Source organism: Micrasema longulum, unplaced genomic scaffold (assembly GCF_059751315.1).
Source record: "Micrasema longulum isolate JH-2025_06_02 unplaced genomic scaffold, ASM5975131v1 h1tg000316l, whole genome shotgun sequence".
NCBI classification, from domain to species: domain Eukaryota; kingdom Metazoa; phylum Arthropoda; class Insecta; order Trichoptera; family Brachycentridae; genus Micrasema; species Micrasema longulum.
Window position 1 is genome coordinate 202,988 of NW_028277520.1, and position 27,280 is coordinate 230,267.

The window sequence follows — 27,280 nt, forward strand, 5'->3', positions numbered from 1 at the left end:
CTTTTTATTACATTCGATTACAATTGGAAGTTAACATTATCTTAAATTTTATCTACAAAGTAAAACTAAGTTTTCTGTATGAAAAGAAGAATATGCATATAATTTTTCTTCTAAACATATTCAATTTTAGGTTTCCGACGAAGATACTTTAAATAGCCATGCAAATATACTCATTTTTATATTTTTTTATTTATTTATTTATGACAAAATACAAGGTTTTTCAACTTTACATATAACATTATATTACATATTTTATTTGTACGAAATATTCCCAATCAGCAAAAGTGCTGATGATTATATATATAATAACACAATAGTTTAAATAAAAATTCGATAAAATAACAGCACATATCACTCGTCACACGGGCTGTAAGAACTGTTTTATTTAGGTGTTTTTTAAGTACGTACACGTTTTGTGTATTTTTTAGATCATTAGAAAGTGAATTGTAAAAATTGATTGCTGTATACAAAAAAAAGTTTATTTTTCTGTTGGTCCTAGGTTGTTCGCAAGTTAAATTATTTGATGCTCTTGTATTTATTTTATGTATGTTGTAGTTAAAATTTAATTTAATATTTGTTTTTATTTTATTATTTTTCATCTTAAATATCATTTTTATTTTTTCTGTGTGGGTCAATTCCTCTAGATTTTTTCCGATTCTTTCTCCCCCGTCAGCGATCTGATTTATCTGCAGATTTATCGAGGTTATCGTTTTCGGATAACTAATTTCATTTAACGGTGCCGAATTGTGCTGGTATAGCTTGAATGCTGGTCGTGAAGTAATTAGTGATCAAGATAACGCTTCAATCGTCTCAATCAATGAAACATATCACTGAGGTGTACATACGTCATCGATTAGGTATTATAAATATTTTTGATTCTAGCTCTGACGTGTTTTTATCTGCTTGCTAAGATTTTTTTTGGTTTGTCCAAGAAAATTTGTTGCAATACGAGTGCCTATGAATATTACTTTTTGATGTCGATGATCCAAGATGTGAAGTTAATTCGCTTCGTACGTTTTTTTATACGTAAAAAATGCGTTCTGATAATTGGCTGACTGTCTTTATCAATTATTTTTATTGCCAATCCATTACTAATGAATGCAGCTTAGTTTTTTCACTTGGAATATGAGCGTGACTTATTAAAATACAATTATCAATAATAAGTACAGAATTGTGTTGTAGCAATGTCATGCAAAGCCGATTAAAACGCATCGGATAAGATGGTGATTAAGAAAATAATGTATCAGTTTGTACCAGGGATTGAAGTTCATGGGATTTTCTTTAGCTTAATTTATTATTCTGCATTGCAAAGTGTTATAACTTATTGACAATTTAATTAAAGCTTACGATTTTTTTATTTTATTTTTATAAATCATGAATTACAAAGTATAATAGGTACATATGAATTAAATTCCCAAGAGTTACTACAACTCAATTCGGCAATTAAATAATATTATCTTTTTTTTAAAGCACATATTAAGAATAATAAAGAAACAAAGCAAGTTTAACATGTTTATAACTAAATATATCGCATCAATATATAAGCTAAGAAACTTTTCTAACACAAACGAAATAAATATATAAAACGCTTTAAAGAATGGAGAAAATGGTAAATCTAGAACTAAGTGAGATAATGTCGTTAACATATCAAGCTACGCAGACGATGCAACCGTAGTGGCATTGGCAACTCCTGATGATTATAACATATCTATTTCAGTTGGTAAATCAAAAAGTTTAAATATATTTCAATATTTAGGTTTCGAAATCTCGTCTTAAACAACCGAATAAAGCGTAGACAGCTTCTGGACGCCTGAGGGCATGTCCATAGTAAATAGTAACTGGCCTAACGTGACAGCGGCTACTTTGCGGGCGAATGGTGTCCACAGTGGCTTTGACGTCTAGATTTTTACAACACGTGTGAAAATGTGACATTTTGTATGCGTTTGCAGGATAAACGCGAAAAGTTACCGGGCCGCGTGGATTTGCGTGGGATGTGTGAAAACGGCCTATCTAGCGACCAGCGATTATATACAGGGGTTGACCATAGAAGAGCACTTTGAGAAACGGAGACTAAACAATTGAGGATACAGTATCTAGTATCAGTATGTAATATATTTGAATTTCCATACGACAACTTACCTTTTGTAACCACTTTTTTTTCCTCGTGTGGATTGTATGTTTGTTGAGTAAAATTATTTTGTTCTCTGCAATATTTTTAGTTATAGCTTTCAAGTGTACGTATATTGTTTGGAAATGTTAATAATTAGTATAATATATTTGAATTATTATTAGATGTAAGTAAATATTTTTTTTTTTAAATAGTAGTTATGTGTAGGTACCTTCATTTATATTAATGATGCAACGAAAATGTGATAATGGAAGCAGAAACGGAAACAGATGAAAAAAGTCAATTTTAGCGAAGACAGAAAAGAAAAAGGATGCGGAAGTGTAAATACTATAAAAAAAAGTATTTTTTTTTACAAATGAAATTTTTAGTTAAATTAATATTCAAAATTAAGAATTTGTGAGTTATATTTTATGAAAAGTAGTTTGGCCGTCTTTACACCTAATAATCTGTTCTGGTGTTCTTAACATATAAGACCAGCTCCGCTAAATAATAATTGCTCACTGGCGACGCTGCTGGGAGGAGCTGAAAAATATTGGCGCACTAATGGCAAAAGATTAGTATATTTGTATGAGTTTAATGTCCACCACGTAAGGAGATTCTCATGTAAAGAGATTCGTTTTTTATACTACGGAAGTTGTGACTGTGTCTCCAAAAATAGATTGCCATTCTCGGTATTTGTAATCGAGTCTTGCTCGTCTTCGTTCATACTAAACATGGATACTAACATTTGTAAAGACGAATTCATCATTGATGATGACGTGGATTGAACTTCATTCTCAATTTGAGTAGGCACATTTTGGGGGAAGATATGCCGTCGTGGCAAGGGGAACTATTGGACTCTCTGGATTCTCTTGTTCTGCTGATCGTCATGTTTAATATTTATACTCAACTCAAGAGGTCTCAGCAAAATGTCCGTACGAGGTTTTCCTAGAGCATGAATTATGTCATACCCAAAACCCGCACGAGTTTTACTCAGAGACTTCTCTCATTTATCGAACCGAGAGTGTTCAATATTTTGGAAGAGCGTATTAAGCTCTCAAGGACAAAAACTATTTTCAAGAGTGTAGTTAAGGACTGGATTTTCCTCAGTGGGAGGGATTTGAGTAGGAAACTCCTTGATGATTTTCGGAATATTTCAGTTTACTGTTTACCATATTGATGTGCCATATATATATGTATATGCATTTTAATAAAAAGATTTTTTATGTTTCTGATCCTATATTTGTGGTGATATGCTCAACTAATTGCTAGTCCCATCTCAACACAGGACTTTTAGTCCCATGGAATTGGGACTTATGTCTCAAATAATTAACAATAACGTAATGTAAATAAATAAACCTGCTCGTAGTGATGCTGGTGACAAAATTAGATTTATATCGCGGATCTAAATACGTCGCAATCGTGTATTTGTCATCTTTGGTCAGTTCTCAAAATTTTAATAATACCTACATCTTAACATTATTTATCTAAAAAAAATGTTTTGATAACCCTGTCATACATTGATCCACATATTTGTCTAAGAGATTGCATTTCGACCGCGCTCACTCGGCTTTCATCCTTTCTCGGCCAGTTCCATGTTTCACTTCCATACGTAAGTGTTGGGACTAAAACTCCGTTGTGCACTGCCAGTTTAGCTTCGATTGACTTAATTTTATTAATATTTACCGTGCTTAGTGCGCCGTTCATTGTCTTAAAATTAAAAAATAGTCGCAAAACAAAATAATGTAATTGTTACTGTATATGTATAATTCAAAGAAGAAAAAAAAGTTATTATATAATAAATACTGAACATTGAAATATTTTAATCATTTAAGGCGAAACTGCGAATCGAATTATAATAAATGAAAACGTTTTCAATACCAATAATAATATTAAACCAAACTTTGAATTATTTAATAATAAATAAAATCGTTTTTAAAGATCAATAATAAAAACAAACAATAAATGCTGGCGATGATTTTTTTTTTTTTTTTTAAAAAGAAATATTTGCGTTCTTATGATTTACCCAAATATTTAATTTTGAGGGCCATTTTCAACGAGTTGTAAATAACTCACTATTAGAAAATGGGAATCAAGTTGGGGTAAAGTGGGATTCGAACCACAGACCTTTGGTCCGTGAGTCCGAGACACTAGCCACAGGACCACTACTCGATTACTCTTCCATATCGACGTTTTTTATTGTTTTGTATTTTTATATTCTTTCGTATTCATTTTATTGGTAGAAACATTTGTTCGAGCCGCTCAATAGGCCAGGCGGTAAGACCAAACTAGTTTGGTCCTTCTGCTTGGCGTTCGCACGACCATACAAAGGTAGCTTATTTGCCGCTCGCTAGCTAGGCCCGAGGACGCGGCCGCAACGAGCGATTAGAAGCTTGCTTTTAGGCCTCGAACATTGGCTTGTCGCGCCCGACACAGGCTTGGCACTACGGCCACATGTGACCTTTTTCATACGTTTGACCCGACGTCGAGTCGCCACCGCACAAGGCCCGCACCCTGGACACGCCCTAAGAAATGTCGTATGGCACGATAAATACATGCGGATTGGAAGCAAGATTCGGATGTACAAAACGCGTGTCAGACCAATAATGGTGCATGCAATGAAGATGAAGATAAAGAGGCAGAATCCTAAAGTATAGTGGATTTTGCATGTTGGTTTAATTGGTGTCCTGACGAAGAGACGGGTACGTCTCGAAACCGGTAGACACAGAAAAGTCGGTAAGTGGTTCTAAACAAATTATAATGACATTTAGTAAAATGTTTGACCACAAAGTTAATTCTTTAAATATTTATAATATGAAGACTATGTGTTCATTCCATTTCGGTCAACTGTTTGGACGCTTTTTTTGAAGGAAGAAGAACGCAGACAAAAAAAAAGTACAGTGGATATAGACTCACCAGCTGTAAAGGCTGCCTGCCTATAACAAAATATGATAATGCTCGGCACTAGCAGACTCGCCTCTATATTGAGCTCATATTTTCTAAATCAAAGCCAACTTGCAAAATGACTTGACAGTTTTTCAGGCAAACCCAAAATTTATTTTAATATAAATTGATATTCAGCAAAATACTAAGAAACAAGATGGCTGAAAAAATGTGTGGCTCAACCCTGTTGACTTACGAAGACTCGAGAGTCCTCGCGTGCATATCCAATATCTCGAATTCATCGAGGAATACAACGGGTAAAAAGGAAGTGGCCATTTGTCCCGCGTCCTTGTCCCATCCTCGGCCTTGTACCGTCACACTTCCGAAGTGCCTACAACTTGAGACGCGGACAATGGATGAGAATAATGGACGACTTCCTTCCAGATAATGGTAGCTACTCTTGTCTTTTACGACTAGCGTCCGCCATTACAATTTAAATCTAATCTCCTTCACTCAATGGCAATACTGGATGCGTGATGCGTTACGAGTTACGAGTGTTACGACTCACGACGCCATCTTATCGTTTCGCGCTACTGTCGTTAGTTAATAGCTTTTCGACAGTTGCTGTGTATTTCCAAGTATCTATCAGTGAAAGCGACAGCTATTTCGCAGAGCTAAATATTTACTATGTACATTCCATTCAAACCTTTAATTATTCTTTGCTTATGTGTGTGTATAGAATTAAGAATAGTCCAGAAGGAGCGTAGAATCATATTTGAATACATCGGACTGTGACCAAAAATCCCCCCACTTTCGCCGCGCGCATTCGTGAAGTCGCCGAGTAATATTACCAGATGGGAAAAAATATAGTCATAACACAAATGTAAGGTTGAAAAAAGCAATTTGTTAAGTTCTCTAAAATTTGATTGTGCACAAAGAAACATTGATTGACTCGCAGAGTAGATAATTTAAGGGTCATTTAATCAGAGTAATTGAACTAATGAACTTTTAACTTAAAATATAAAACAAATTTTATTTTACATAAAACTGATATTTTTATATCATGTTAAATAATATTTCATGTTTTAAAGATAATGTCGGTCAAATGTCCACCACGGCGTTGTGTATTCCGAGGTCCAATTTTCATTAGTTCTCTCATTAGATGAGCAAAGTAGAGTAAAATAATTGACTACCCTGGCAACACAAACGAAAAGTCCATTTTGTTTTCTTTGACAATCTGACAGATGGAAAAATAATTCAATTTTTAAATAATTTAATAAGCGTTTGCTACTTCCACATGCATTTGCTAATTACACATGAAATGTAATCCCATTATTTTTCTTAAAGATCCCAGCAGTATTTCTACACTTTAAAACGACACAACACGGCATAGTTGAATTTAAATCAGGAGTTGCGTACTAAGCGACGTCTACAAAGAAACTAATGGGTCAAAACGTACAGCTACTCTTTTAAGAGTAGTTTAGTCGCCTTCTGTTTGATGCGCGTATGCGGTTTCTGGACTATTCTCAACGCTTTGTGAGTGTGTTTGTTTGCGTGATGCGTACCGGTACGTTGTCAAATAAAATGTATATTTTAACCATTACAACACTAACGAAGTTTGTATGTTAGTTAGCTCAATGTAGCTCAATCTCAAATAACTACCGACGTGCTTAAAAACATGCTAAGCATTTTAGCGATCACAATGAACAATAATAATTTTTTATACCAACTTTACTTCTTAACACTGTTCTATCTTTTGTTGCTTTATATTGTATTTTTAAAATTTAATGTTGTTTATATACTTATATTTTGTAAAACTTTCATGTATGTAAAAGCCTTATGGGCGTGAAAAATAATTTAAAAAATAAAAAAAATGAACATGCTTAAGTTATCGCAGTCATAAGTCAACGCGTGTGTAATCTCTAAGTCAACGCTCGTGTCTGTTTGTTTTTTGTTTTACTCGTAAATAAATACAGTTCACTAGCGGAAAATCGGCGTTTACTTAAAAAATAATACAATATATGTATATTGCATTTGCAAAATAGTAAGTAGAATCTAATACAAAATGTGAAATTCAAATAACAATTATTATACTTTTCTTGACATTTGGCTTGACAACCGCCGGCTAAATGCAATGAATAGAATGATAAATAATAAATCAATAAATAAAAATAGCAGTTTCGGAATATTTTCCACATTTACACCGTGGCGAAATTCAAATATGTGATTGCGCAGCAGGATTATAAGTCGCGAAACGTGAATATTTTGACATTTAATATTAGGTGTTCACGAATGTTCTATTGTGATCGCGAATACGATTAACAACCATGGTGAGAAATTGTTATCACGTCGCTTATTAACACGACGATAGTTATTTGTGATTGAGCTACTGGCGTATTAAACATTCGAATGCACTTGCATACATTTTAGAAACATATCGGTTCCTTTGAACAAGCATTGCCCATAAAGAAACTATAGTAATGGTACTCCCATTTGAACCACATGGTGCATAGGGCACTGCATAGATAAACCAAATCCACGCATGTTGAACAGGCGAACTCGTTCGACGTGATTGAACTTATCAGAATTTTCACCACGAGACGAATGTCATGTACAACTTGACGATTAAAATTTCGATAAATTGTAACCAATATAATAATTTTAGTAATTATTAATGCGGGCCCTGTTGTACACAATAAATGGTGTCACGGATTATAAAGGTCCATTTTTGTAAGTTTTTTTCCAGTATACGCTTTAGTTGACTGATACTGCGGCCACGACTTTCTCCGTAATTTGACGCCGGTAAGCTGAGGGACGGTAATATAAAACTACAAGTCGAAAAGTTCGAAAGTCGTTAAAATTTTCTATCGAAATGCTTTGACCCTCTTTACTGATTAGTCATTTTATTGTTTTACGTACCTACCTACCACGCGGGTGTTCGATGTCCGATCCCTAATAATAATTATATTTATTATATCTCGCGAGCTTTGTTGGGAAAATTCAAATGAGTCACGACAATATTAATAAATTCCCTTCAATTTAATATTCACACTTTCAATTAGTTATGTATTTATTGTGTTTCATTATTATAATTTCCATTGCATGTAACAGTCGGTGATATCCGGCTGTTTACTGATAGTTTTTCTTAATTCTTTATTGATAACGAGCGCTTTCGCCAAGATCCAAGACTGGACTATTTAGGCGAAAGCATTCGTTGGTCAATTAAGAAATACCTAAGTAAAACTTGCAGGAAACGGTAGGTTTTGGCTGACTGTTACATGCTAGAAAATTCCTTGCCCTACGGGCTATATTCGCTATCCATTATTACGAAAATGGCGTTATATATATTATCCGTAATAATAAAAATAAAAAGATTGAATTTAAGGGTAGGTATTTAAAATATTCTCCTAACTCGTTTTTTAATTTTGTCGTCAAATAATAAATATTGTCTTCCCGAGAGAATATTATTTTTTCGACATTCAATAGTGAACGTCTGCGTGGGTAGAAAGTAAAAAGGGTCAAAACATATCGCACGAAAATTTTAACGACTTTCAAACTTTTCGACTTTCGTATTGCAAACTTCAACACCAGATGGGCCGGGCCTCTGATATAATATAATATATTAAATCAAGAAGTTTGATTTATGCTTCGTTTTTTAAAAGGTATTCATTGTGTCGTTTTATCAAGAAATACCAACATAAAAAAGCATCAGTATATTTTCTTATCTTTATTTAAGCCGACATTATCCATGCACATTATGAACACAAATAAAACTGTTACGAACCAAAATGATCAATGTTTTTTTATCACCCGGTAGCAGTCTAGAGAGATACCATACTGTGTATTAAATAATATTTTATAATGTCCATAATACATTATATAGCAATAACACGTGATTACATTTTTGTGAGGGTAGCAATTAAAGGTGAAATTAATGCGCACCTGCCCCATATAACGTTAGGCCCCTTTTACACGCATCGTACAAACCCACACGACACGGTAAAATTAGGGTGGATTGACATTTACGGTATTTACTGAGTAGTTCGGAGAAAAGAAAAATACAAATCTGCATATGAATATTTTCCCAATCGATCCATGGTATTACGATCACCTTAGCTGTAACGAAGAGTATTTTTCTTCAAGTTCCTCGTGACTACCTTAGACTTAAGACATAGGCGACTTAAACTGTTTCATCTTCCTGCTCGCAGAACCAGCCTGCCGATGGTGATGCCAGTAGGAAGAGCAATGTCTTCACTCAACCTGATCTCTTCGGATATCGACATCTTTCATGTTACTGGAAGAAAGTCCACAACGCATAGCTTCCTTTTATTCGTAAATTTTTTGCAACAAAGAGGGAAAACATTTTTGAGAAGGAAAAATAAAAAGTCCAGGCATTTAAAGGGCCGTGATTAGCTGGTTTAGGTGGCTACTTTACACACTGTGTAACATTCACCATCCTGCCTATGTTTAAACATCCGCATTTCCTTAACTCTGTCATCTGTTGACTTTTGTGAAGTAAAAGAGCTGAAACCTTTATCGTGCGGGTGAGATTCACCCGGCTGAACCAATTCACCTGCTAGGCAACGGCGGAAAACAATTTTCCAATTTTTATACTTCTTCTTTTACCAGTTAGTTAATTCAACAATGTATTGAGTATGTCCAAATGTTTGCAGACAGGCAGGATTTCCTCCCGTGAGAGTTATTTAGATTTAAATTTGTCGCAATAGAGAGGGAAAATAATTTTGAGATTTTTTTTTATTTTCATTTCATTTTTGTCATTGGCTGGTTTAAGTGGCCACTTAAACATGACAGGTCATAAGATCTTTAAATGCTTTGACTCCATATTCCCTGCTCCTCTCTGTTGCAACAAATTTAGATCTAAATAACTCCCAAGGTAAAAAATCCAGCCTGTCTGAAATCATTTGGACATACTCAAAACATTGTCCTTTTACTCCAATTACTGGGTATTTTTATAATACCATTTTTTACATTCAAAATGTATTGCCAATTTTTTTGTGTTATGTATGCCTTGAATGTATTTTTGTAATGTACATAAAAGTATCAAATAAATTAATTGAGCGGCTACTTTCAGGCAAAAATTCTTCAAACTCGATTCGAGCGGTGATTAGTCGGCCTCATGAATTCCGTGAAAAAAAAAAAAAATATTTTAATCTAATACAATTATTCCACCCTATGTTGTTTTATCGCGCTGTGTGGATTTTTAATTCTAACTGAAAATGGTCTTATGCTTAAGAATTTAAGGTATCAGCTTATTTTTACATAATAATAAAGGGGGAAACATTAATATCTTTGGGGATCCGAGAGAAGGGTTTTCAAATTATTGATGCCCTAGACCAGGGGTAGTCATACGTCATACATGGGTCAACGTGAACTAAATTCTGAATTTTGACGTAAACATTTTTTTATTTTTTATTATTTTTATATTTTTTGTGCAAAATAAAAAGAAGACATAAACTTATTGACTATTGATAATTAAGATAATTTCCAAAAAGTTTATTGCCAAACGGTGGGCAAGAACAAAGAAATATGTCGGTTTTTTCTATTTCGGCAGTAAAATGTAACATTCCCAACACATGCGTGCCAAAGGTCTATTGGTGTGTTGCATTGCTTAAAAAAATAAGGCAGTTTGGATATATCCTAATGTCTGAGTGTTCTCAATCCCGCATTTATTTGTATTTTAGTCAGTGGGTTGGTATCTAATTTACGGTTTGGCAAGAATGCAACAGTCGGCTATCGCCTACTGGTTTGGGAATTCGGCCCTTTGGGTCTAATGTAATCGGCCCTACGGGCCTCAGTTAAATGATTAGAATCTCGAGCACCTTGAAATATTGTATCTTGGAGGTTCACAATTTATTTAATGCCGTTTGAAGTAATCTAAATTAAATAAAGAAGAATCTGTCACTAGGAATAATGCTACGGAAACCATACAAAATATATTGAACATCTACGCAAAAGTTCGATTCATAAGCGATTAACAATGAATAGCGAAGAATCTGTTATATAAATTCATAACAGCCAGCTTTATATTGCCGACTGTTATATACTTGTACATTTGCCTAATTTAATCAGCCTTGCTGGCCTAAACCTTTCCCTTAATGTCCTAAAAACACCGGCGCGTTACGGTGCTGTATAGTAACTACACATGAAAAAAATAAAAGATTTAAAAGGGGAAATATGAAACATTTATATGGAATGGCTTGAATTAACCATAATTTAATTCAAAGATGATAATATTTAAAATCTAACTGCTGAAAACATGAAAAAAACATTGGGTATAGCTAACGACTCGGGCGAAACGTGCACCCGCGCCAACTTCCCGAGAGCTACTAAATAGCTAGTACTGAACTACGTGACTGGACGTGTAGTGGACGTGTAACGCCAAGTGTTATTGGTATACTTTTAATGATATTTGTAATTTATCCCCGATTTCCAATAATTTTTTTTTTTGTGCCTAATAAGTACTTATTATTTTTTTTACCGGACACGGAGCTATGAGAAGTTATCTATAAAGGTTTAAATTAAGGAATGATGACTATTGTCCATGCGATGATATTTCTTCACAGAGTATCGAACATCTGTTATTTCAGTGCCCATTTTTCAGTTTGCAACGCCATAATCTTGAAGCAGAATGCAGGAAAGATGGAATATCCTTAACAGATATCCACACTGTAGTAAAAAGTAGTTATCATGCGCCATTGTTCTTGAACTTTGCAACAATGCTGATTGGACTCATAAAGGTAATAAACCAAAATCAGTGATCGAACATCCCATTTCCAAGACAAACAAAAACTTTTTTTTTTCCGAGTACCTTAGCCTTGTACATGACACGTAAGGCTACTAAATACAGGGGTCCAAATATATTTAAAAAAAAAAAAAAGTACTTATTATTAAATAACAAATTATTTCAGTCAATACATAAATGTGTAATGGAGGAGTACTGAAAATCTAAACCCAATATTTATTATATTTATAAAGATATTATACACCGCAAGACAAATAAATTTACGAGTTCTCAAAAAAAACTAAAATTGACATATAATGAATTATTCTTGATATTTAATTAGTTTTTTTTATATTGTTTGACATATGTGATGACTACTCGTTATTTCAAGGTTAAAATAAAAAATCTTACTCATGAATTGTACTTAGAAATTGCCATTATATATCAGGTATCAGATTACCCGAACCTTAGAGACCCATAACGGTTCATTTATGGTCGAGTGTTTGTGATGGAATAATAAAAGACATGTTATTTTTTAATTCATATTTAAGAAGTAGGTTCTTATCGCTTTATTTTAAATTAAAGTATTTTACATTTAAACATATTTATAACATTTAAAAATATTTAGTACTTAGTGAATTCACCTTTATTTTTTATAACATGTAAAATTCTATTATTTAGAGAAGCGTAAAGCGAATCTAAAATTTCTGATGTTATTTCTTCTTCCCAAACTTGAATTAAGTTTTTTTTTAATTCCTCAATGTTTTTTGATTTTTTTTCCCGACTTTTTTTTTCATAATCGCCCATAAATTTTCTATCGGGTTCAAATCAGGGCTATTCCCGGGCCACGTCAACGATTTTAAGCCAATTTTCTCCTTGAATTCATTGATCTATAAAAAAACAATAAATTATTTATCATGTGGTCACAAAATGCATTTAAAAATATATATATTTGTACTCACAGTGCGGGCTCTATGGCACGGCGCAGAATCGTCCTGAAAAATTGGGTCCGCGGTATACTGCGTAATGTCCTCGATTGTTGGAATAATATGTTTTTTTAACACTTTTTTGTACTGAATGGCATTCATCGTACCCTGTACAAAATTTAGAGGTCCTAAACCGTATGCTGTCATGCACCCCCAAATCATCACGTAGGGTGAATGTTTAACGGTTCGAGTGACGCACGACGGATGATATCTTTCCCCACGTTTTCGTCGAACTATCTTTCTGCCGTCTGGACCAAAAAGGTTGAATTTTGATTCATCAGAGAAAACAACATTTTGCCAATCCTCCAAGGTCCAATTCTGGTGCTCTTTCGCCCAATCCAGTCTAGCCTTCTTCATTTTGTCCGTGAGTAATGGTTTCTTTGCGGGACTCCGTGCTTGGAAACCATGCTCCAACAGCCGCCTGGACACTGTTTTTACTGAAAATGTTGATGTGCTGGTAGACTGCACCTCTGCGTGTATTTCAGGTGCCGTTAAAAATCGATCGCGCATAACAATTTTTTTTATTAAGCGATCATCTCGGGCAGATGTCACGCGCCCCCGTCCGCTTCCTTTTTTCCGTTCTATGGATCCAGTTTCTTGGATTTTTTTTAATAAAAACCTCACTGCACCTTCTGAATACCCAACTCGACGAGATATTTCACAATTAGATATGTTTTCTTGCGACAATGTGATTATTTTGGATTTTATCGCAATCGACATTTGCTTTGCACTTTCCATGATTATTGTGTTATGTTCACTCAAACGCGGGTAAAACAAGACTGTTGAGACATTTTAAAATGTAAATATTGTAGAAAGGTGACACATAGTGTCCTTAATTTATTAAACAAAAGAAAGAGGTATCGATAAAGGATTTCTTAGAAAAAGGGTTCAGTAAAGTCAAGGGGCGCGGTAGCAGGTAAACTCGTAATTTTTTTTGTCTTGCGGTGTAGTTATTAGACGCAATGTGTACTAGCTACACATCACCGGGGAGGGATTCATTAACCACAGGGTTAATGAATCTCTCCGAATGGTCTTATTAAATCCTCAGTTGACCGGCTATTTGGGCCTTAGTTAATAAGGATCTCGGATGCGATATTTTAGTTTTCCATTATACAAATTGAAATATGTAATCATAAATCTTGGCGCTTTACAAGTTATCTGTTTTTTTAATCATATATAAAAACATACATATTATAAAAAAATAATACCGTATGCCTAACTCTATGAGGCATGCTCATTATTAAACAAAGGCAAAAAAAAAACATTGCAAAAACATTTATTTCAATAAACATCTGGACTTAACAGTATACAGGTGTTCTTTAAACAATGTCACATCCGAAACAAGGATGATCAGTACGGGCAAGAAGACATATTAGCATATTTAAAACAATATTTAGAACGCAGAATTAAAAAAAAAAAAAATTAAATAAAATGGTTGCTTACTTCTGCAGGGAAGAAGCGAGGGGGGCGTGGCCATGTGGTTGACGGTGTATCAGACTCCCCCCTCCCCTCTCCTCGCTTCTCCTTTGCAGAAATAAGCAACCGTTTGTATTTTTTTAATATTTTATTTTTGTAAATTTCATTCGTCCTAAAAAATTATTTTAATGTGCCAATATGTCTTCTTGTCCATACTGATTATCGTGGTTTCGGATGTGACAGGGTTTAAAGAACACCCTGTATAAATCGATGCAATATCTCGCAGCAGTCTCTTGCAACGGTTTCTTCCCTTAGACGAAATCCAAAGTTGTACTCTTGTCCTGAAAATGACTTTCGTTTTAGAGAACTTAATATAACTTAACCTCCAGGGCATTGAACACTCATGGGGCCGCAAAAGAGACATTTCTCTAAGCGAAAGCCGTGCGTGTTTTTGGTATTAAATAATTCAAATTACAGGAAATATTATATTAAAAGACATACCGCACCTTTATAAGAATGGAGACGTACAAATACCTATACATAATTTGTCGGTTTTGTGTAGTGTCACTTGTATTATTTTTAAGATATATTTTACTAGAATTCTTATTGTTTCTGTCAGGGAATTAAAAATGAAAAGAGTTGGACATTCCTCTTAATTTGAATGTGGATAAGAAATTTTATAGCAATTTGCATTCACTTAAAAGAATGCAGAATTTCTTGCCAATTAATGTAAAGCAAACATTAGTCCAGAGCTTACTTCTTCCACTCCTTGACTAGGCAGATGTATGTTATCCAGATGCTAACTCTGAATTGCTTGATAAGTTGGAACGATTGCAGAATGTTTGTATAAGTTTTATCTTTCAACCACACCGGCTCAGTATCAGGCATAAAGAAACATTCACATTCTATCACTTCTTCGCAATATTTTTAATAATCCCACTTTGCCCGTTCATCTGAGAGAGTTCTTTCAACCTCTATCACAACATGGACTATCTCTTCGTTCTAGAATCAAGAGAACCCTTTTAATACCCTTTTACTTCTTTAATTTTCTTGCCTTCTCTTTCACAGTTGTAGCAGCTCGATTGTGAAATAATCAACCCACTAATGTTAGAGACGCTCCGCGCCACCCCTTCTTTATTTACATTTAAACCCAGATTGAAATGTCACTATCTAAATGTTTTTTTTATTTTTTTATTAAGTTTTATTCATTTTAACAAATAAGTAACATACAAAATTGTATTTTTGTTCCCGCAAAGCCGAAGCTTGTGTGCGGGTTACATTACATTTTTTTAAAAAATTTATAAGTAAGTACATAGTTTAATAATAATTAAAGAATAAAATATATTTATACACTTAAGTTTCACTTGCTGTTTAATAATTTTTAGACTATTTAATGAAATTAGGTTTTTTTCTTCACGATTTTCAGCTGGTATTAAATTGTACAGTTTTGGTACTACACTACCCATTGTTCTGAGTTGTTCCTTTCTCCTTCTTCTTTCCTTCCCATCTCCTCTCTGTTGTTTTGTTTTTAATTTTGTATAAAACTATAAGATGCAGTGTAATTCCTTGGAATATGTCCATGTACTGGTAATTTTCTCAAACTGAACGGTTTGGGTAGATAGGAAGAAATTGCCTTAAGGCAATATGCCCGCCCTTATATGTGCATATATTGTATATGTGTATAAACTGATAAATAAATGAATTCGGGACTTATATGCAAAGTAATTTTTTGTCAATCAATTTCTTTGGAGGTTAACAGTCGACAGACCAACATACACAAAAAAGAAAGAATATTTTTTTAAAACATTTTTACATTATTTTTTTTGCACCACAACAGGCCAGGAGGCCTAATTACAGTGGTAAATTACATTACAGAGCACCCAGGCTTGAGAAAAATCACATCTTAATTTTTGTATTCTTACCGGGAATCAAACCCGGAACCTTCCGCGTGTGAGTCAAGCGTCTTAACCACTACACCACGGAGGCCGCCAATGATGCTACCAAGGCCTTATTTGAAATACAGGTATAGAACATGGCGTTTCATCTTGCTAATTTAATTTTATACTAATTTAATAGCGTTCTTGACACCAAAGCATTTTAATTAAACAGTTATAAACCCACATCATATTATTTGATTCTAATTTACTCAGTAAAAAATCGTATTTCCTTTATTAATTTGTTAATAAATTTATTGTACTGTACGTATTATGTGTTCATTCTGTGTCCAGGCTGATAAAGAATACAGTTCTATGTGTGAAATAGAACCAGAACTCTGGACGAGAGTTTTTAACTAGGCGGCTGCTCTAAGGAAATCGAGTAAAGGTGAGTCCACCTCGTTTTAAAGTGGTTGACGTATTAATTTGACTACCGTTATTGAGGTCCTGGGTTCGACTCCTGGCAGGGTACACGTTAAATATTGATGTTAAAGGTTTAAAAAATATATATATTATAATTTCTTCTTTGCAGTTTACAATTGTTAGTTTCTGCAATTAGTTACAAATACAAAAAAAAACTATCACATAAACACAAAAAAAACACACAAAGGCATGGCCTGTGTGTGGATATACATTTTATTTGAAATTGAAATAAAGGCTACTGGAAGAACAAGATTACCTTTTATTTTAAGATTATTATCTACGCAAGCAGCGCACTAAATTTAGTGAACGCGCATTTGCGGTCGCAGGCCCTATGGCATGGAATGCTCTCCCAGCAGAGGTGCGAGGCTGTGAAAGTGAAGTGATGTTTCGGAAAAAACTTAAAACCCACTTGTTCAACATAAATTAACAAAAATAAATTATTTTAAAAAACAAAATAAATTATTTTAATTAAATTACAAATTTAAAAGCTTCAATTAAATTAACTTAACAATAGAATCACCATGTAAAGCGCCCTTGAGGTATTTTATTACGAAAATGGCGCTATATAAGTTATCCATAATAAATAATAAATAGATATCGAAAAGTCAAAAAATAAGTGCTAATATTAGAACACAATTTTTTTGTCACTAAAACTGAGATGTCGGACTCGTGGTGTAATGGTCAGCCCGTTTGCCTACCATGCAAGAGGTCTCGAGTTCGATTCCCGACATGGTTGAATGAAATATTTATTAAAAAGGGTGTTTTCCTACTTGAATATTTCATAGACCCTGCACTGGTACCTGAAGCGTAAGACTGATCACCTTACCTTCATGTAACAAAATTAATCGAGATATGCTGCGATTGGTGTACCAATCCAGTGCCCTATGCACCATTAGATGCGTAAAGGGAATGATGATGAAAAATTAGAAAATTATAATAAAGTTTATTTTATTCATTTAAAAAAGAAGCCATTTAAATCTGCTTTTTTTATATTTAATTTCAACAAAAAATTATCAAAACAATTTTTTTTAACTGCAATATGTTATGATTCCTGGACTGGTGCCGGAAGCGTAAGACTGATCACATTACATTCATAATTCAGGTGATCGAACCACTCTGCATTTAGTTTACCAACGCAGTTCCTTATGCACCTGCACCACTAGGAGCGGAAAGGGAGATATGAGGCGTCTTCACAATAAAAATTTCTCTGAATTCGCAAATCATCTAATCAATTTAAATCATGACTTTAATAAAAATACCGGAGTTATCTTACATACAAATAATAAAGGGTTAAAAGTAAATAATATGGAAATATTTCGCATTAGGAAAGCTTTAAAAAATAATGTTCCTTTGATCAATAATCAAACAACCTTTCAATATAGTCCTTTATACGATGTTCCACTGTAATGGTCACCCTAAACCAACTAAGCTTAACCCCTCCCTCCATACGGAAAAAAGAAATTGTTTGACACTTCTAATGCGTAGATAAACGTATCGAGGGGTTCAAGACCCGTCGATACAAACCGATGTACTTACATCAAAACTTGATGGTAGGGGGGATCGGTAGTGTTTCTTCGTAATCGATCGGAACACTTTATCTTCAACTTTAACGTCATACTGAAGCTACGTCATTTTAGTGCGTAGATATGTGTACAGTAAAGTACAAAAAGACGTCACTAAAGTTATTTTCAAGGTACAAATAAGGACACAATCTACAGAAATATTTTTACAACAAAAAAAAAAGATATTTAGTAACTTTTACATATTTCATGGGGTGGCTGACTTTAAGAGTATTTATTACATGGCAAATAAGATACAGCACTTGGTCAAGAGATTGTGAAATATTCTAGCGTTAAAACACCTTTAAAAATAAATATTTCATCTCAACCATGTCGGAAATCGAACCCGAGACCTCTTGTATGGTAGGCAAACGCGCTAACCAGTACAACACGAGGCCGACAATACTGTTGTATTGGATTCTATAGAAAACGATGACATTGCTTCATCGGTCATCGCACTATTTCAGGTGAAATGTTTTAGCACGTGTGTGTCCTCAATTATGGACTATAAACCCCACACTTATACCACCAATGACTATTATTATCTCATCGCTATAATATTGTAGGATACAAAATGATATAAAAGTTATCAATATTTTACTACGTGTATATTAAGTGGGTTCCGTTTTGTCAGGTATTATTACTGAAAATACTGAGTTGATAACCTTTTCTATGTAAACAGAATTTAGTCATTTTAGAGATAAAGTCACGAAGTCATGCCATTCTAAAAAAATACAGATATATACTATAAATACTATATTACATCATTATTATTAATTTAAAGCAAAACCTTTGTGGTCAAACATTTGAAAAAAGAATATTGGTAAATATATACTCGTATATCAGTGGCGAACGGTGACTTTTTTTATAGGTAAGCTTCAACTTTTTTCATAATTTGTACCTGCATGTACATACATACATATAAGTAATCTCGAAAATTAGTGGAGGCGTATGAAAAAAAGGTATACACAGGTACACGGATTCTTTTTCTATGGTTTTGTGTAAAAATAACTTCATCTCTCCAGCTCCAGTTTCACCTGCTGGCAACAGAAGACGCAATACCTACTTATTTTTAATCAAAATAATTTTAACCAATAACCCAAACAAACAACAATTAATAACTTTGCGAAATATGTAGGTATATATTCCCCATTATTTTAAGACAGTAGATCTATGCAAAAGTTTTAAAAAATAAAATATGTTAAAAAATAAGGATAATAAAATAAGTATATTCATAATTCCCCTTTGTTTAGCACTGATTGAAAACACCGTATATTTTTTTGTAATTTACATTTTATACTGCAAATATTTAGGTACTTTTTAAAATAAACATTTTATTGTAAGACGTCACTCCCATTATGTACACAAAAAATGTTTTTTTTCTTTTACGATATATTTTTTTTTTTTGAAAAATTAAAAAAAAAAACGATAAGATTAGATTTAAATTTATTTATTTATGCCAAAATATATAATTTTAACTTTACATATTACATTACATAACATAACAATAACATTCATTAGAAATATTCGCAATAATATTGCAACAAAAATGTCACGTGACCGTCGTGACCGCCGCGCTGCGCCGCGCCGAGCCGTCAGCTTCGTTTCCTTCTAAACTGAGAATGAATAATGCAAGAAATTGACGACACCGAGCGAGGCGCCACTAGCTAAAATGCGCGGACTAAAAAACTGGCGTCATATATCAACAGAATACTATCAAACGAAAATGGTATTTAGGAAATAACGCTCGAAATGCTACTCTCCAAATAGAGAAGCTTTAAATAATATCTGTAATCTGCAATGAACTCAGCAAGGAAAATGTATGGGTTTTTGAATGTTAATACAGTATACATTTTGTATTGAAAAATAAGTTGCAATAATCGGAACCGGGCAATGCGCTGGGTGCGCATTTAGCAGCTTATATTTATTTTTTGAGGAAGATATAAACAGTGACGTTTATTTATAATAAATATAGATTTTTTTTTATTTTTTTTTATTTTTTTTTTATTAAAAAAAAATAAATATTTGCGTTCTTATGATTTACCCAAATATTTAATTTTGAGGGCCATTTTCAACGAGTTGTAAATAACTCACTATTAGAAAATGGGAATCAAGTTGGGGTAAAGTGGGATTCGAACCACAGACCTTTGGTCCGTGAGTCCGAGACACTAGCCACAGGACCACAACCCGATGCCCTATAATTAAATTATTCTCCTATAATTAAAACTACCGATTATATGGACGGTTCGCCCCTGTCGTATATCCCCTCTAGCGTCCCTGGGTGAACATATGAGTTTTTTTTTTTTTTCAGCACTGTAAATGATTTTTTACACTGCAAACACGTTCAACACACATTTTTTCGGAAAATTTTAATGGTTATTTTTTGCGTCGAAAATCCTCGCCGGTGAATTACTCAAAATGGCGTCCAGTTATGCAACTTTTTTGTGTTTGATAACAATGTTTTATAAAGAAATTATTTAAATGAGAAGGTATTTGAGTAAACAATCCTATGATACATTATTCATTCTAAAGTTTGCTTTCATAATATATCTTCTAAATCTTTGTAAAGTTGAATTATTATGAAACTAAAACTTTGTTATTAGTGTTACACAATGTTTATTCTTTTACAAGAACACTATTACAGTTTCGGGAGAGCACTCCGCCCATCGACGGGTGATATAAAATATATATGAGTTTTATATCACCCGTCGATGGGAGGAGTGCTCTCACGAAACTGTAGTATTGCTCTTGTAAAATAATAAAAATTGTGTAACACTAATAACCAACATCTTTCAGGCGTTGCCTAGTATGTAGGTGAAATAATTCAATTAGATGAATCTCACCCGCATAAATAAAGGTCTCAGCTCTTTAACTTCACAAACATCAACAGATGAAAGAATTGAAGGAATATAGATGTTCAAATATAAGCAGAATGGTGAATGTTACACGGTGTGTAAAGTGGCCACTTAAACCAGCCATTGACAGGTCATAAGCCCTGTAGATGCCTGGACTTCTATATTACCTACTCTTAAATGTTCTTCATCTCTGTTGTAATATGTTAACTAATAACCAAGTTTTATTTTCATAATAATGTGTAATGAAGTGTTACGAAGTGAATGCCGATTCAATCAAAAATACTTCTTAAAGTTATTTATTCAATAAAAAAATACAATAATATGACAATTTTGCAAATAACGTTAATTGATTTTTAATATTTTTTGTTCAATTTTACCACCCTTTGTAAAAAAAAGGGTATTTTTTTCTGGTGGCCAGGTTTGTCTCGGGCCCCAAGAGGATATAACCACTTGCCGACCTTTTCATCCCTACCGGTTTCGAGATAGTAATATAACCCTATTATGTCCAGTAAATTCACACTCCCTTTTTTAACTATTGCTTCCACAAGATTAAACATATATTTGCACGTTGGTGTTTGTTTCTTATAGCATGAGTCCTATCAGCACGTTGGTTTTATATTTCTGTGCAACTACTCAGGTGAAGGTGTATAATAGGATTTGCATGTTTTATTTAATATATATTTATTAACGTTCTTATAATTTACCCAAATTTTTCTGATTTGGTGGCCATTCTTAACGAGTTGTAAATAACTCACTATTAGAAAATGGAAATCATGTTAGGGTAGAGTGAGGTTCGAACCTCGGGCCTCTGATCCGTGAGTCCGCAACACTAGCCACGGGACCACAATTCGATTTATTAAGAAATACTGCATACTTAATTAGAAAACTAAATCCTGTAGGTATGCAATGTTATACTTATTTATATTTTAATTTACTTAAACGATAATATTTTTATCATCCTATTTCAATTTAATATTTTTCCATGTCTCTATAATTGCTCCTGCGTTAAAAACATGTTAAAGATTTAGGGATAAAAATATATCTTTTTATTAATAAATTTATGCTAAAGATTAATAAACATCGTTTAGATAAGTATCACACTTTCCAAAAATAAAAAATCAGATAGTAAAATTAATAAAATAAACCATTGATTAATTTTAAGAGCGAAATATTGTTTGATTTGATGAACAAAATATTATGTAAGTAATTACGAGTAAGCATATTAAAATATAAAAAGACGAAATGATTGCCATTAATTTATTATCTATATAAGTAATTTATATCTTTGAAGCTTTGTAGTGTTATAGAATGATAACCATTGTTTTTTTTTTTAAAGTTTTGCGTTCTGCTAGTTATATATATATATATATATAGTTGGATAATTTATATAGCGCCATTTTTGTGAAAATCACCTCAAGGGCGCTGTACAATTAATAAATATCCCAGTACGTCTTGCAGCTACAGAGCGTATGGACGGTTGGGATTCTAGTTCCTCGTTTTCAATTAAGATCAATAAAAAATTATAACAGATAGGAGCTAGATTACAGGACGTCTTGCAGCTACAGAGCGCATAGACAGTTAGAAATTTAGCCCCCATTTACACATTTTAAAAATTGACAAATAAATTTAGTGTATTAATGATACTAAAAAAAAATAAAAATAATATGAATAATAAAAAGGGGTAAGATTACAACACGTCTTGCAGCTACTAAGCGCATAGACGATTGGAATTCTAGACCCCATTTATAAAATTTAGGTATTTTTAAGTTGGTATATGAAAGCTAGATAACCAATCATCGTGCAGCTACAAAGCGCATGGACGAGTGGAATTCTAGCAAAGTTAGAATGATATCAATAAATTTATAAAATATAGAGCATAGTAGTAAGTTTGTCAAGTGTTCATGCCAAGAACTAAGCAATAAAAAACTAAATAAATAAAGCACTGTATCAACTCCATGGTTAACAAAGGGAGATAGATGTTAACCATTTACCCCTCATTCTCCAGAGAGCAGTGGCGAGCGGTGATTTTTTTATGGTTAATCTACAAAAAAACATAAATTTGTACCTATTTAATAAGTAATACACATATAAATGGGCATTTTTTCTGTGGTTCTGTGAACATCATATCTCTGCTTCAGCTGTTGACAACAGAAGATTATTACTAATAATCTAACAAATAAACTTAACAGCAATTTATTATTAACTTCGCGTATATATTCATCACAATTTTAGTACATTTGTACAAAAGTTTATTGAAAAATACCACAAGAACATTCAGTAGATATTATTTTCATTATGATTAAAACATCAACATGAAGCTCTGTGTCGACTCATAGAAATTAATAATGCCAAAAAGGGGCATGTCGAGTGCAATATGTCAACAGGCTAATATTTTTTTAAAATAGGCTTTAGGAAATCATGCTCAAAATACTATTTTTCAAAAAGACAATATTAAAAAAAACATCTGTAATCTGCAAGCTTACTTAAGAAGGAAATAGCAGCAACTGGGTTTAACGAATTAAAATACAGTATACATATTTCTATGACAGAATAAGCTGAAGTAATCTGCTAGTTTCTACATTTACTGGGAACGGGCTGGGTGCGCTTAATTGATATTTATATTAATTTCTGGAGGAATTAAAATTAATAACAATTATTTTATTTGTTATCTTTTAAATACAACTACCATAAAATATTATTATAGATTGTCAAAAATGGTAAGCTGCGCATAATCGCTTATATGGACGATTCGCCCGTGCCAGAGAGATTGCATTTCGGCAGCATTCGAGCTAATTTTATACATTGATTTCAATTAGGTCGCAGTTGTATGTATGCTATTGAAGAAGATAAAATATTCGATAAGATTTAAATCCGAAAGTGTTTTATTTTTAAATTAATAAGAAGTTTATCATTTTTATCTGCACGGTTTTTGTTAACTGCATAAGTTTTTAATCGTCATAAATGCTTATCGAAACGTGTCAGTTTCAAATTAAACCGTTCAATCGCCTAAGGTTACCAAACATCAGGTACAAAAAGCCAACCAAATGCATCACGTTTCCGAAATATTCAGTTAAGTAACTGTATTTTTTATCATACGCAATGCGAGGAAAAACGTTAATTACCTTCTGTATGCTTACTTACATGTGTTGCTTACGTACAGACACGGTTAAGGTGATACATATCGATTTTGCAAGGAAAATAAATTGGGCAGAGGACAAAATGAAGTCGAAAAACGAATTCCTTCTGGTAATTTTGGTCGAGTCACACAGTGATATTATGTTACGATGAAATCTTGTTTTTCCTCTTGCAATTTATTATTCCCAGTGAGTTGTGGCATGTTGGCGGTGTAATGGTTATAGTTTGTGGTCATGTATCAAACGTATACCTATAATGACCTCTGCAGGCTAGTTCCGACTTAGTATAACATAGAAGTACCCTCTACGTACAGTAAAAATATTCTTACCTCATAACTCCAAGTGCACGGGACGCCAGCATACTTCTTGACGCACCTCCCTAGCTCAACGTCCTCGTGAGTTGTATAGAGATTCTTCAAGCAGTCCTTGATATGAGGCGCGATCTTCCTCAGGGTAGCCTTGCTCATGATGACGCCGGGTCCTCCCATACAGAAGTTTTCGTCGTACTCCAGAGAAAGAGAGCCAAACTCCTCGTTGTTACCGCGGCCAGCTTGGCCGATGAACTGAGCTCTTCTGCTGTCCACGGATCTCAGTAGCACTTCCAGCTTGTCTGCCCTGATGTAAACATCGTCGTCCGCGCGCAAAAACCACTCGAACTTGTCTATGAAGTTGTCGTGCATGTAGAGCAGCATCATGAACGACTTCTTTTGCGGCGGATAGCTATCGTCCACTCCCTTGAGAGATACCAACGGTAGATTCTTGCTACGGGATACCTCCGAACTGAAGAAGGCTAGGCGACCGGGTAATTGTTTACCCCAAGTCCTGTACACGGCATTAGCTCTCGTCTTCAAGTATTTCTCAGCCGTCATCACGCCTACAAATAAGAGGTTCGTCTTTGAATTGTGTACAGTTCTGCCTTCTTCCAGTCCTATTATTTTGAACGGATCCATTTCGATAGGATCATTCCCTTTGTCGATGGCGCTGATTCTCCTGCCGTATTGAGAGCACGCGGAGACGCTATTATCCAGCGTCTCGATGGCGACGTTCCTGAGATATATGCGGAAGAGGCCGCCGATCAGGACTCCCAGGAGTATCCCGGACACGAGGTGGTAGCTCCGTTTTCTCCTGGCCATCTTGTAGTTGTCGTTAACCCTGTTGGGACAGTACGTGTTGTCATGAATGGCTATAAACTGAATTCGGTTTCCTCCGCTAGTGCGACTGTCGAAGTATTTGGTTTGCTGGTTTTTGCGGATGACCATACTGCAGTAGTCACATGTGCTCTCGGCAGTCCCAGGAGGCAGATTCTGGTTCTATGAGCCTCCTCTCGGCTGCTGGTCTCCAGGTACTGCGACGAGACTGCAACTGCATTTTTATGCCGACGATGGCTCTGCAGTTAAAAATCTTCTACCTCCGAATTCCCCGCATCGTTAATTTTGACTCATTCTTCGATACCGTTCGCAGATAGCTTACCTACATGTATAAAATTCGCTGACACAAAAAATCAAAACGAAGGTATTTATACGATAATAGTATTTATAAAATCACGCCACATTCAACAAATATTTAATTTACGAGCATAAATATATGCACTAAACACCGGTTTCTTCGAAAACTGAAATACCCTTAATAAATATTTATGCTGTTAAATTCTCAGTACCTATGCACCTAGAAATTTATTAAACATGTTTAACTTCTTAAAGCATCACTTTGAGGGATAGTGTCAAAATTCTACAGTGTTATCCAAGGTATTCTGGCAATGGTGAGTTAAACACAAATTAAAGATCGATGGAAATCAAAGAACTTGTAAATTTATAACGGATTTCGCAAACTTCGTGCAAAGATGTGTCAATGGTCGAGCCATTATACAGGATTAAAAATTGGCACACATTCTTACTGCACTGGAATACTTATAACAGAACAATGACGCATAAACTCTTCATAAACATTATTTAATCACGTATTATTTCACCAACATAGCGGGATATTATAAAACTGTTTAATTACTTCGCTTTGACATAGTAAAAGTTTAAAAATCGGGCGAACGGACAACCCTCCACGACGAGAATAAAAACCGAACTAAATTGTAAAACGCGACAGCCAGAATTCTATATTCAACTCAAGGAGTATGAAATCTTGAAGTTAACCTATTCAGGCGTGACAACCGACACACTGATTATAGTTCGTCTCTTTCTTATCGCGTTGCTGTTCGACCGGCGTAGAAAGAGACAGGTGCGTAATCGTCCGTCTGCAAGATGGTCGCGACAACACGAAAAACGGGCAACACCGTTACGCCGATTCTTCGAATGTGGTATCACTTCGGAATAAAGTTTTTGAATTAGCGCGGGAATGTAGGTAATTGAAAAAGTGACATTATTATTTTATCGGAATCAAATCACGTCAGTTTTATTGACGCGTTCAGGCTGTCAGAAGTATAATGGATACGTGGGATGAATTACAGGCTTACAATGACAGCATGTGAGTTTTTAAAATACATTATTTTTGTATCTAGAACGCTAGAGCCTTGATGACGATTTTTGAAGTCAAAATCGCACTTATATTTTTGGTTTACCGAAATATGTCATTTTATTTTATAAATTTTATGCCTGATACATTCCAATATTATGACTTTTGTCAATATTTTTCTAGTCGAAACGAAAAAAACGGTATTAATGATTAAGATAATTCAATTTGATAAAATAAAGTCGTTACTCGTATGATGTTTAATATTAAAAAAAAACTTCTGACCAAAAATAAATCAATTAAAATTATTACGAATTAATGAAATCGTAGCTCATTAAATATCAAAATCAAAACTGATATTCACGGGAAAATAAATTTAAAATTTGACAAATGCATTTTACGGAATTTTAGAATCAATATTGTAAGACGAGTCAGTTTTATATTAACGCAACGGTTGAATAACATCTGCAAAAAAAGTAAATAAACTGAAGTGTAAAATATGTATTTTTTATATTAAAAATACCGATTCAGAAAATTATGTAAATATTGCATTTTCATTATTAACATTTTTTGGGTTATCTCGGTAAGATAGATGCAGGTGTAATGAATATATTATTACATGGGATTAATTGTTTTTTTTTTCAAAAATACCTATCACATAAGAAATGTTGAGAAACATTCTGTGTTGCCTAGTAGGTGAAATAATTCAACCGGATGAATCTCACCCACGTCAATAAAGGTTTCAGCTATTTTACTTCACACAAGTCAACAGATCGAAGAG

The 27,280-nt window shown here is 33.8% G+C and overlaps 1 protein-coding gene across 1 annotated transcript in view; it reads right to left on the reverse strand.

Annotated features, from left to right (window-relative positions):
- The window catches only part of Chsy (Chondroitin sulfate synthase), a 77,967-nt gene extending 51,850 nt beyond the window's left edge, over window positions 1–26,117 (reverse strand). Inside the window, exon 1 of the mRNA XM_088224881.1 lies at window positions 24,369–26,117. Within this exon, the coding sequence (XP_088081007.1) occupies window positions 24,369–25,298 (930 nt within the window). The 5' untranslated portion in view covers window positions 25,299–26,117. The remainder of the gene's footprint in view (window positions 1–24,368) is intronic.
- Window positions 26,118–27,280: the final 1,163 nt, after the last annotated feature.